This window comes from Theobroma cacao, chromosome 2 (genome assembly GCF_053813885.1).
Source record: "Theobroma cacao isolate CCN51 chromosome 2, ASM5381388v1, whole genome shotgun sequence".
Lineage (NCBI taxonomy): Eukaryota > Viridiplantae > Streptophyta > Magnoliopsida > Malvales > Malvaceae > Theobroma > Theobroma cacao.
Genome location: NC_142640.1, coordinates 47,994,400 through 48,006,273, shown reverse-complemented (window position 1 = coordinate 48,006,273; position 11,874 = coordinate 47,994,400). Strand labels below are relative to the sequence as shown.

Below are 11,874 nucleotides of genomic sequence, written 5' to 3'. Positions count from 1 at the left end.
ATTCAATTATTGAAGGGAGGGGCACGTCAAATTTAAATTTTCTGGGCAAATAATTGATTCAATGCAGACAAGTAACCATAGAAATTGGGAGGATTGCAGTTGCACCCCACGTTTGAAGGACAAGTGTTCTCTTTTTATTCATATAAAAAACGTGTTCTGTCTGTTTAGTCAAGGCATGGGCTCAAGTTCAATACCTTCACCCAACAGGCCAAATCTAATCTAATCAATTTAGAGCTAACAAAGCATTTGCTTCTACTAATGGAAAGGATAAATCACCGTTTTAATATTATTTTTAATGATTTGTGAGCTCAAATTTATACTATTTGTATGGTATAAGAAGAGATTATGATGTAATTAACCTTTGGATTAAAAGGGTCATTATCATATATGTTTTTGTTGGTTAATGATTAAGATAATTAATGGTTAAAGATAAGAGGGAGAAAGATTACAATAGAATTGGATGAGGAAAGAAATTGTGAAGTTCCCAAAATAACCCTAATGTGAATGCAACTGGAAGCAGAACCGAGCCGGCAATTTGGACTAATATGCAAAATTATTGTCCATAATACCGGTCAACTGTCCCGTTAAAGTAGTCACATTCGTAGCTAACAAGTCTCTTCGTAAGTTGTAACAGAAAGAGCATGTTCCAAAAATATCCTAAAGGTTTTGAAATATGAGAGCAAGTGTTTGCCAGGCTTTTCTTCCATGGCCAAATAGACAACACAGCAATCTGTTTGAGGCCATCTAGTGAGAGATCATGACCCAGATGTGCCCCAAAATGGTTAAACTCAAACTCAGACTCAGAGTCCACCGTCGCCTTTTGACTCTGCGACGCTGCATTCGTTGCTTCTGGGACAGAATTCTCATGTGTTCCCTGGGGAAGCCTATTAGGTATCGAGTGTTACCACGATCAGCCAACGCCAGCGCCACCACTACCACCACCGCCGTGCCTTCGCCGTCTTCTGCCTCCATTGACTGCAGTTTTTCAGCATCGAGGGACGTGACGCTGCCCGCGTGTCACCATAACCACCATGATAGTAAGGATTCGGATTTAGTTCCCTTGAAGATCAGTCTCTTGGGTGATTCTCAAATTGGAAAGACTAGTTTTCTGGTCAGTGTCATTAGCGTAACTTCTTGATCTTGTTTAAGTATTATTGGTTTTGTTCTATTGAAATATCAATGCATCTTGTCATGGACTTAAAGGTGAAATACATTGGGGATGAGAAAGATGAACTGGAAGCCATTCAAGAGAATGGATTGAATTTGATGGATAAAACTTTTTTTGTTAGAGGAGCAAGAATATCTTACAGTATCTGGGATGTTGATGGTATGCCATTTTTCTTTCTCTCTGCTTTTAAAGAATTCTTCAGGTTTTCACTTTTGTTGCTTATAGAACACCCAACAACTTGTTCATTTAATTAAAAATGCAGGAGGTCAGAAATCCAAGGATTACATTCCCCTGGCTTGCAAAGACTCCGTAGCAATTCTGTTCATGTTTGACCTAACAAGCCGGTGTACTTTAAACAGGTATGATCATACATTATCCAGTCCAATATCTCCATTTCAATTAACAATGAAAAAGAATTGTTGTATTGCCTTGATCTCTGTAATCTGGGTAGGATTCTAAATTGAAGGAGTATTTATTCTCTGGTTGCAGTGTCATAAGCTGGTATCAACAAGCCAGGAAATGGAATCAGGTATTCACTTTTTTACTTTTATCATACCATTGTTGAAATCCAGAGTAGCTTTCATTCCTTCGTTCCAGGTTTCTGCTTCTATTTTAAGAATTATATAAGTATTTATGTGACTAGATGTCTATAAAATGTCTCCTAATTATGCAAAGCTTTGATTATGCAGACAGCAATACCGATTTTGATAGGAACCAAATTTGATGATTTCATTCAACTTCCCATAGATTTGCAGTGGACAATCGCCAGTCAGGTAAATTGCTAGTCCAAGACAATTTTTCTTGTCCATAGGTTAGTTGCCATCCCTAAAGCCCTGTATCACTCCAAACTGGTCTAAAAACAATTCGCACTCCTGGTATCTTGTATTATTGCTTCATGATCAGATCTATGAATTTGGAGATGTAAATATAAAGGGAAGACTTGGAGACAACCAATTCAATGTTTGAGAGTTAAAACATGGCGGACCAATGAAGTAAATCAGGGGACAAACAGGGAAACATAACTGGAGAAATAGACTTTGGCTAATTGATTACAGGGAGGCCTACGAGCCACCCACATTATGCAGATTGTGATCTCTCACCCGTCACCAATATTCAGATCTTCATTTTTAACCACTCAACAATCCCAACAGATGAAAGATTCTTTCCCTTCCTCTTGTAGTTGGAAGCTGTTTAGAACCGTCGATTGTTGTCTGCTTACATTGCACAACCAAAATTGAATAGTTGAACTTCAATATTGTGTTTTTCATTGCAGTATAAATTTGCTTCTTATTTATGGCAGGCAAGAGCATATGCAAAGGCCCTGAGCGCGACGCTGTTCTTTTCAAGTGCTACATACAACATCAATGTAAACAAGATCTTCAAATTCATCACAGCAAAACTCTTTGACCTGCCTTGGACAGTTGAGCGCAATCTCACCATCGGAGAGCCCATCATTGATTTCTAAACTTACTGTTGTAAAATAGACAGACTGCCTTAATTCCAAGAGATTGATCCTCAGGCAACCGGTCACCAGAGTTAATGTTTCTCATTCGGCCTGGTGATGATTCGAGTTGTTTCACTGAGCAGTGGGGAAGAGCCCGCAATGACAACACTTCAGTTGTTCAACAATGATAGGAAAAGTGAAAAAACAAAAATGAAATGCTGCATGATAGCTTTGCATATTTCTTTTCAGCTCAGCTACTTTTCACTCATTGAGCAAAGACCTTGCCTCCATGGAAGTACCCACATTAACCATGCTTACCATAGTCATTTCTAAATAAAAATGACATGCAAAAACTAGAAGGGTAGCTTAGAAGGGAAAGGATTAAACATGGTAAAGAACTTGGAATCATAGTCAAATGTACTAGAAAAAACTCTTAACACCTACCATGGTCCTGTGACTACTTTTGCTATCTAACTCTACACTGACACTTGGGATTTTTCTCACGATTAGAGTCAATATCTGACAGGCAAGTCCAGCTTTGCTGCAATATAGTTGCCCACGGAATTTGGTGAGCCAGAAGTCGCAAGTCAAAAGGTGCATCAATCATCTCTTTGATGGGATGAAACTGACTTCATATTACTGGTTCGGAGATGATGGAATTAGGCAGGCCTATTACTGTCATTTGAACAATTCAAAGCAGTAGATCATTAGCTAAGTAAAAGGAGAACATGAATAGAGTAAAATAAAGGGCAAACAACAGAAAAGAAAACTATAAAAGATGAAGTATATCACAGAGGCACTGTAATTCAGGCAAAAAGCCAATTGTTAACGAATTTATTCATTTAAGTCGAATTACTTGATGAGGTTCACCTCTCTCACTCCAGGGGATCCCACTGCTGATGGTGATAGGCGTATTTCTTTGCTTGTTCTTCCCTACATGATCACACTGCGCATGGTCATAAACCTACAAATGCAATACACGATTGGGAGATAAATATGTGAAACTGCTGTCCTCATGGTTGGGTTCATGCCCAACCTTATCTAAAAGCAAATCTTGTACATTCTAATATCATGACCCATATATAAAATTATGGTTCTTTTACAAACTCCTCCCTATCCATCCTCCAATGCCTTCTTCTAATATTTAGGTTATTAATTTAGCTTCAAGCAGAAGCTTATCTTATGTTTTCCTTAGGTTGCAATAACACATTGATGTGGTACACATTAATGTGACAATCTAAGAAACCCAATTAGTCAAAAAAAAAAAAAAAGAGGAAACCAACAACCATATGACAAGTTTTTATTCAAAACATTTGTATGCATTAAAACAAAATCGAAAAGTAAAATATTCGACTTTTGAATTAAAATGTAACACAATATTAAAAAAATTCACATTTTTAAAAAATAAAATAAAATTACATATAGAGATAAAAATGTATAATGACAAAAAATAACTCTTCTGTATTACAAAATAAATCAGTGAAATAAGCTAATTAATAAAGAAACATATAATTCAACAAAATTTAAAATAAAATTAGACCAAAATTATGTACCGTAAGACTTATACTAATACTTCCTTCTTACCATCAAGAGATGGCATGGTGGAAAAAAATGGCAGTTTTGTAAATAAGAGAAAGTGACGAGGACAAAACCTTGACATGAGCCATAATATTTTTATTATTTAATTTAAAAGCATAGAAATTATCGGGGGCAAATTTAGGCAGCGTCGACCATTTCAGACCTTGTAAGAAGTTTCAGAAAATTAGATCCAACTCCCCTCTCTTTCCCTTCTCGAGAATCTTGAAAGAAATGGGAATTCTGTGCAAGGTGGTTGACGCGCTGCTGTTGGTGGTGTTCGTGGTGATGTTGTTGCTGGGGCCTTTAATCGACGCGCAGACGGTTTTGCCGGAGAGCAGCTTCCCGGACGTGCTCATCCGTTTGAAGCAATCCTACGCCAACGAGTACCAAGATTATTTGATGGTGGAGAAGCCCCAGTTCTTCGTTGCCCTCGTCTGGTTGGAGCTTGTTTTCCAGTGGCCTCTCGTCGTGCTCAACATTTATGGGATTTTGGCATCCAAGCCTTGGTTCAACACCACTTGCCTCATCTATGGTGCCTCTGTTATTACATCCATGGTAAATAAAAAAAAAAATTACTCCCACCCTTGTTTGGAATTTTAAATTCAAATTTTAATGGTTTTTTTTTTGTTTTTTCAATGATGGGAGTCTAAATTTTAATGCTTGGGTAGTATTTATCACACACATTATTTGCTCTTTATTGATGATAGTGCTTTGAACCCTATGGTAAATTTTAACATTAAATTCAATTAGAGGATCTTAGTTTTGAATTCTTAGCTGGAACTATGGAAGATTTTGATCGTTTGATTAACGATTGATCAAAGTTTTTTGTATAATAAATTTTGCTATTTTTAATGTTCACATATTATTGTTGTATTCATTAGAGTATATTTATCAATTGAATTTGATTTTCAAATTTAATTATTTTTAACACAAAACTTTACAAACATAATTTAAAAAAATATTACTTAAAGTATTGTTGGTTTAAGATATCCTTGTGAAATTTCTGATTAGTACTTTGAATGTTCCTATTGATGGATAAATTATTTAAGAAACCACTTTTTTAGTAGTTGTAATAAATTGAAATTTGATATGGAACTGAAACTTGTTACATCAGGATAGTGGACTTGTTTATTAAGTACGGTTGATTGAGATATTTTTATGAAATATTGATTTGTTATTTGAATGGTAGATAAATTATTACATAGATTATGATTTTAGTTATACTTATTAAATCGATATATGTATTGTGTATCAAAATTTTATATTTAAGTGTCGAGTATCATAAGATATTGTAAAAAAGTTTTAAAGTAATTATAAGTAACATGCATACTTATAAAATAAAAAAAATAAAAAAAATTATATTTATTAGTAGATTTGAAGATCATATGGTATAAATTGCTGCTTTTTACATTTCTCATTTATCATTATTCATTCGTTCAACGATCCCAATTCCCAAATCCAATCCCAAGGGATAATCAAACAAAAACAAAATGGCTTTCAATAAATGTTGTGGGTTTTCCATTTTCAAGAAAAGGGTGTGGGTTTTCCATTTTCAAGAAAATGGTTTTCTCTACTTTGCCTTACAACTTCTTAATTAGCAGATAACATGAACCGGATGTGGCTTGAAAACGAACATTGGCTAACACCTCTTTGTCACTCTTTATTCTGAGTTTCTGGCGTTCAAATATTCTATCCATCTTGCCCAAAAATCATAACCTTTTTCACTCTGTTAACTTTGTGTAAAATTCAGGCTGCTATACTAGGGGAGCTGCTGGGATCTCAGAAAGCAACAGATAAATTGTTGATGATGTACACCCCTTTCATGGGAGTTGGTGTTTTAGCCTTGTTGCGAGGGCTGGTTCCACAATCTGGCAGGGCTTCTTCAAGCATTGGCAAAAGACCTGCACTGGCGAGGAAAAAGAGAGCTTGAGTTGAGAATACAAAACCATCTTCTCGAATTTTTGTAATCCTTTCTTCTCATATTTAGCGTGTTTGTGTTTCATCTGTATGATTATGGCCTGATTACGAGTGTTAATGCATTGGTGAGTACTGTCTTTTGAGGTGGTTTCCATTCAGTTGTTTTTGTTCATAACTTATAAGCCATTTCTGTCCAAGGTGGAAATGAAATGTCATCTAATTGCTCTTTGATTATCAATTCCATCATGGAGTTTAGCTACATTTACTCGTAAAAGAAGATCTAGTCAATTAGAAGACTGCATCTTTCATTACACTATACAGTTTGTTCTTTTACCTTTTTGTAGAATACATATACACATTTGGAAGTTTAAGTAGAATAATTAATGGATTCTTTCAATAGGTAAGTTTGTTCTAATTGTATCTGATGGGCGGTAATCTCAAATGTATTACTTCTAATCCTCTATCAGACAGGGACAGAACCATTAAATCAATTCAAACTATTCTTTAATACAACTAACTTAGAGAAAGTAATAAATTATTTGGCAGGATTCGGCTGCATTTACTGATATAATAATTTAGTCACAGCGAAGACTGCATATCCTCTCCACCAACAAATCCAGAACTTAGATCCAATCTCGTTTTTCCTTCCCATCTCTTCCTCTTCTTCTCTTTGTTGAAAGCTCAAAATAACGACAATGGGAGCTCTATGCAAGGTGCTTGACGCGATTCTATTGCGAATGTTGGTGCTAATCTCGGTTGCGGCTCCCTTACTTGACTCGCAGTCTGTTTTACATGAGAGCATATACCCAGAGCTGCTGGTTCGTTGAATAAATGGTATGCAGGCGAGTACCAAGATATTTTCCTGCTGGGGAAGCCCCATTTTTTCAGGGCCCTGCTCTGGCTGGAGCTTGTTTTCCAGTGGCCTCTCGCTTTGCTTAACGTTTATGGGATGTTGGCCTCCAAGCCTTGGCTCAGCACCACCTGCCGTATCTTCGGTGCCTCTCTTGTTACGTCCATGGTAAACAAAAAGAACTCCTCTCTTCACATTTCTCTCAATAGTTTTTAATTCTAATAAGATTCATCAAAAGTATTACTAATTACTTACTCTCTCATTGAATGATAATAACCCAAAAGAGGAAACTCTAAGAATAACAATCGGGCCTAATGAGCTTGGGTTTGGATCGGTTTATTTAGATTTATTCATTTCGGTTTCAAATTGCTTAATTTCAAAGTTATTGAATTTTTTAAATCAATGTTGATTGAGTTAAGTTCAGATCAATTATGATATTAATTTGTAATTTGTTTATTATATCATTTAACTAAATTGAATTTAAGATAAAAGAAAAATACAGATCCTCGATTTAAGTTTTGCATTGTTCTAGATTCGATTAAAGTGAATTAAATTTGGATTGTTTCAGATAAGTATCATTTAAAGTTTGAGTTTAGATGATCTCATGAATTATTTAACTTGGTGCAATCTGTATTATTTCAATTTGAATCTTTGAGTTAATGACTTATAAGATCAATCCTAACTAAATTTCGGATGGATCATTTAAATTGGATCAATTATTGCAACTTTGTGATAAGTTTTTTACTTCAAATATCTCTCTCTTTATATATATGTATATATCGGTGTAGCCACGATGGTGATGAAGGGGCAGCTGCCCTTCAATTTTTAATTTTCTTTATTATTATATTTATAACTTGAGATATATAGTATGATTATATTTATAATTACCTTTTAACTATTTTTCTTGCAAAATCTTAGACCCCGTCATGGTATATATCAATATATATCAATCTTGGTTTAAAATCATGGTAACTGAAATGCATTCCCTAACTCTTGCACTTGGTAACTGTGTTAAATTCCAGGCTGCTATATTAGGGGAGTTGCTGGGATCCCCCAAGGCATCTGATAAACTGTTGATGGTTTACTCCCCTTTCATGGGATTTGGTATTTTAGCCATGCTGCGAGGGCTGGTTCCACACTCTGGCAAGGCTGCTCCAACCACTGGCAAAGGACCAGCACTGGCTAGGAAAAAGAGGGCTTGAGCTAACATACAAAACTATCTGTTCTCCAAAGTTTGTTATTCTTTCTTGTCATATTTACAACATTTTCGGTTTATTTTGTATGATTATTGCCTGATTATAAGTGCTTTTATCTGGCTAATGGAGAAATGAAACTTGGAGTTCCTTTTTCTCACGAAAATTAATCTCTCAAGCCAAAAAGCTACAAGAACATACTTTTGTATTATGCTCTGCAATATGTACGAGAGTTTTACTATTATATTATGTAATCTTTAAAATTTATATACCATGGAAATTATGCATAGAGTTTAGATATGTCAAATGTCATAAAAGATTGGCAATGAAATCGAACAAATGTTTAAAAATGACAAAAAGGGGATTTCCTAAAAAAAAAAACTATTATTAATTAATTTCAAATGATAAAGTAGTTCCATTGTTCTATTTCTTCTTCTTTTTTCAAATATTTTCTTTGAAAAAGGGAAAACGAGAATGATTACTTATTTTGATTCGTATAAAAATAGAAATCATTTTGAAACATGTAAAAACAATTATAATTATTTATTATTTATACACATTTTGAGAGAATCAAATCACTTAATAAACGAGTTGACAAATTTTGATATGTCATGTAAAAATACTCTTCATATGCTATCTTGTAATACCTATAAAAGACTGTCACTCGCCTTTGTAAAATGAGTAAACATTCTTTTTTTAATGCTTAATAATAAAGCTTACCTTCCTAAAAAAAAAATAGTAAAATAATGAAAAGATAATACAAAGTCTTGATTGTTTGAAATCAACTTGAAACGTAAATATATAGCACAACATAATCAACTCTTTCCAATTTCCTTTTTACTTTAAAGAATAAAAAATACAAAATTTAATTCTAATTTAAAGAACATAATAGCCTCATTTTTTCATGGCACTTATGAAACTGGAGCTTGTTTTCCAATTTCCCTAGCTCTGCTTAACATTTATGGGCTGTTGGCCTCCAAGCCTTTGTACAACACCACTTGCCTCATCTTCGGTGCTGCTCTTATGACATCCATGGTAAATGATAATAACACCTTTGTGTTATTAGTTTCGATGCTGTTAATTGATGATACTTGTTACATTTAATGCTTGGAATATCCATCTTGGTCTTACGTTGAGTTTACTGAAATGCATTCAAATCTTCAAATGGCTCTACTCTTACAACTTTGTTAACTTCATGTTAAATTCAGACTGTTATACTGGGGGAGCTGGTCGGATCCCATAAGGCATCAGATAAACTGATAATGATGTACTCCCCTTTTTGGGGATTTGGTGTTTTGGCCTTACTGCGAGGGCTGCTTTCACAGTGCGGAAAGGCTTCTCCAGCCATCGGCAATGGACCTGGGCTGGTTAGGAAAAAGAGGGTCTGAGTCAATCTCTGATACCATGTTAAAAGCAGGGTTTGTATGCGGCCAAATCAAGCTAAATAAGGATAAAAATCAAAGTTCAATAAACACAGAGGTTCACAAAGATAGAAGAATCTGTATTTGTAATTCTTTCTTGCCATGTTTAGAAAGTTTTATCTCAAAATGTATGATTGCCTGGTTATGAGTGCTAATGAAATGGCGGCAGGTAGTTTCCATAAATTGGTTGATTGATCTTTCATTATGAATCGCAAGATTGATTTGGAAATCCCCTGCAAAAATACACAACCTAAAAAATCATTTTCCAGGTTCTGAATGAGGGTTGTGAGATGCAAAACTTCCGTCCATGCATGTTGGATGTTCAATTGTTAACAGTACAAAAGTGTTCCCGCAAGGAACGAATCCATGGTTTGAAGTAGGTAGGCAGCGACTGGTTTGTATTGTAAAAATCTTGTGGACCGCTTCACAGACGAGAAATAGTTGAAAGAGAGGTTCGAGAGTTTCAACTTGTAATTTGAAGGACTCATGCCTCGTGCCCAAATCTTCGGTAGGGAGCTAAAAACCATCACAACATATCGTAGAACAAACATCACAAGATCATAAATGGTACAATTTACAGCTGGGGAAACTCTAGTCCACACTCCTTGAGAAGCTAATGCGTTTGCAGACTCCCTTGGGATGAACCCATCGGGGACCTGCTGCTTCTGTTCTTTTGTAATGTTATGTTGCTGCACAGTGCTCTGCCTCTCTTGTTTCTCTAAGGGGGTACCACCTCCCTGTTTCTGCTTCTGTCTTGGGGTGCTCTGTCTGAAAATTGTTTCTTGGCAAACACAAAATTCATTATTTGCTGCTACGAAATTGCTTTAAATTGTTTTTGGCTAATTGATTGAATGGTCCCCAACCTTAGAACACCACATTAAATTCGGTTCTAAATAATTATTGGATGCCTAAAAGAGCTATAATAAATATTGTTGTCCCCAGTCCTGGCCCTTGGCCGCATTCTTTTTCTTAATTTCTCTTCAACTGACGCGGCTTTCGTCACCCCTCACCAGACTCCCAGAGTTCTCCACGATGTGCAACTGTTTCTTTTCTCTGAATTTTGTCTCTATCTTTGCCTCCTCGGGAGAATAAACAAAAACAAAGTTAATGCCCTTGAATTTTACTTGTATAAGGAAATTTTAGGTCTAATATTTTTTAATTATTTAAAAAAAAAAATAGTTTTTTTATTTTTTATTACATTCAATTAAATTTTTATATTTTTATTTTGAATTATAGACATTTATATTATTATCAATCAAAATATCACTTGTCATTTATAATATTGACATAACATTAATATAAAGTAAAAAATACCATACGATTATATCATCATATCACTTAAGCAAGTCACGTTACCATATACAATGATGTGTCAATATGTCTTATCAACACCACGTGGTATATAATAATAAATAATATTTTGATTGATGACAATTAATCAAACGTTAATTATAAAAATTTATGTGATTCAAAATAAAAATATAAAAACTTAATTATATACAATAAAATAATAAGAACTTTTTTGAATTTTCTTAAGTAGTGTAGAATTTTTTCAAATATTATATCAAAATTTTATAATTAGATATAGTCAAGTTTCATCTTTCAAATTTTTCGTATTTAAGCTTAAGAATGATCATTAATTAAATATAAGAAATAATACATTCCTAAGGTAATGGTCCTTCCAGCATGCATATTACATAGGACAAAACAATGGGAGTTACACATATATATTGGTTGTTGGAACATGTGTGCATAAACTTGCAACACTTTAATAAGTAAGGGGAATGAATTATCGAATGGTGGGAGAACGAAAAGAAAAACATAATTAATATTTGAGAGAGTTCTCTTTATGGCGATATGGAATCTATATATACCCTAAACAACACAAAAATCGTGTTCCTTTTTCTTGGTAGGCAGAGTACTAAGGTAAATCCTAAGCCATCTCTTTGCATTTATGTGTTGGGAAGACATTAATACATTCCTATGATCAATTTGTTTCAAATCAATCATCTCATATATCAATATGCCATTAGAATATGACTTGAATTCTTTTATATGTATAATCACTTAAGTGTTACGTAATAAATTTTGTCTGTATTCTAATTCGACGTTGTATAATTAAAAAATACATTATGAAGGACAATTTTTTGCAATCCATATACAATACCAAGAGTGAATTCATTGAGTTTGATGTGGCTCAAGGCATCATGAATATTTGCCAAAAATGAACAACAGACAATGTAATAAGGCAATGGACTAGCTAGTTACAATAAAAGGAACCCAAAAGAGAGCAGGAATGACAA

At 34.4% G+C, this 11,874-nt stretch overlaps 2 protein-coding genes and 2 pseudogenes across 3 annotated transcripts; all 4 read left to right on the top strand.

Annotated features, from left to right (window-relative positions):
- Positions 1–613: 613 nt before the first annotated feature.
- On the top strand, positions 614–3,333 carry SGP2 (Ras-related small GTP-binding family protein). Its single transcript, XM_007045557.3, has 6 exons — positions 614–1,111; positions 1,204–1,327; positions 1,431–1,527; positions 1,658–1,697; positions 1,858–1,941; positions 2,469–3,333. Exons 1-6 carry the CDS (start codon positions 758–760, stop codon positions 2,631–2,633), a joined length of 864 nt encoding a protein of 287 aa, XP_007045619.3. The 5' UTR covers positions 614–757; the 3' UTR covers positions 2,634–3,333.
- A 983-nt stretch (positions 3,334–4,316) lies between these two features.
- On the top strand, positions 4,317–6,345 carry LOC18610085 (uncharacterized). The gene is made up of 2 exons (XM_007045556.3): positions 4,317–4,745; positions 5,941–6,345. Exons 1-2 carry the CDS (start codon positions 4,422–4,424, stop codon positions 6,118–6,120), a joined length of 504 nt encoding a protein of 167 aa, XP_007045618.3. The 5' UTR covers positions 4,317–4,421; the 3' UTR covers positions 6,121–6,345.
- Positions 6,346–6,687: 342 nt separating this feature from the next.
- Positions 6,688–8,394, top strand: LOC18610084 (uncharacterized; annotated as a pseudogene). Its single transcript, XR_016024692.1, has 2 exons — positions 6,688–7,125; positions 7,980–8,394. The product of XR_016024692.1 is annotated as an uncharacterized LOC18610084 (transcript).
- LOC108660730 (uncharacterized) lies at positions 8,285–9,709 on the top strand (annotated as a pseudogene).
- The last annotated feature ends 2,165 nt before the right edge of the window (positions 9,710–11,874 follow it).

Excerpts from the sequence above, each read along its gene's own strand:
- SGP2 (XM_007045557.3), top strand. The coding sequence starts at position 758 with ATGACCCAGATGTGCCCCAAAATGGTTAAACTCAAACTCAGACTCAGA. Across the intron at positions 1,698-1,857 it reads AAGCCAGGAAATGGAATCAG|ACAGCAATACCGATTTTGAT; the intron begins GTATTCACTTTT and ends TTGATTATGCAG. Across the intron at positions 1,942-2,468 it reads AGTGGACAATCGCCAGTCAG|GCAAGAGCATATGCAAAGGC; the intron begins GTAAATTGCTAG and ends TATTTATGGCAG.
- LOC18610085 (XM_007045556.3), top strand. The coding sequence starts at position 4,422 with ATGGGAATTCTGTGCAAGGTGGTTGACGCGCTGCTGTTGGTGGTGTTC. Across the intron at positions 4,746-5,940 it reads CCTCTGTTATTACATCCATG|GCTGCTATACTAGGGGAGCT; the intron begins GTAAATAAAAAA and ends TGTAAAATTCAG.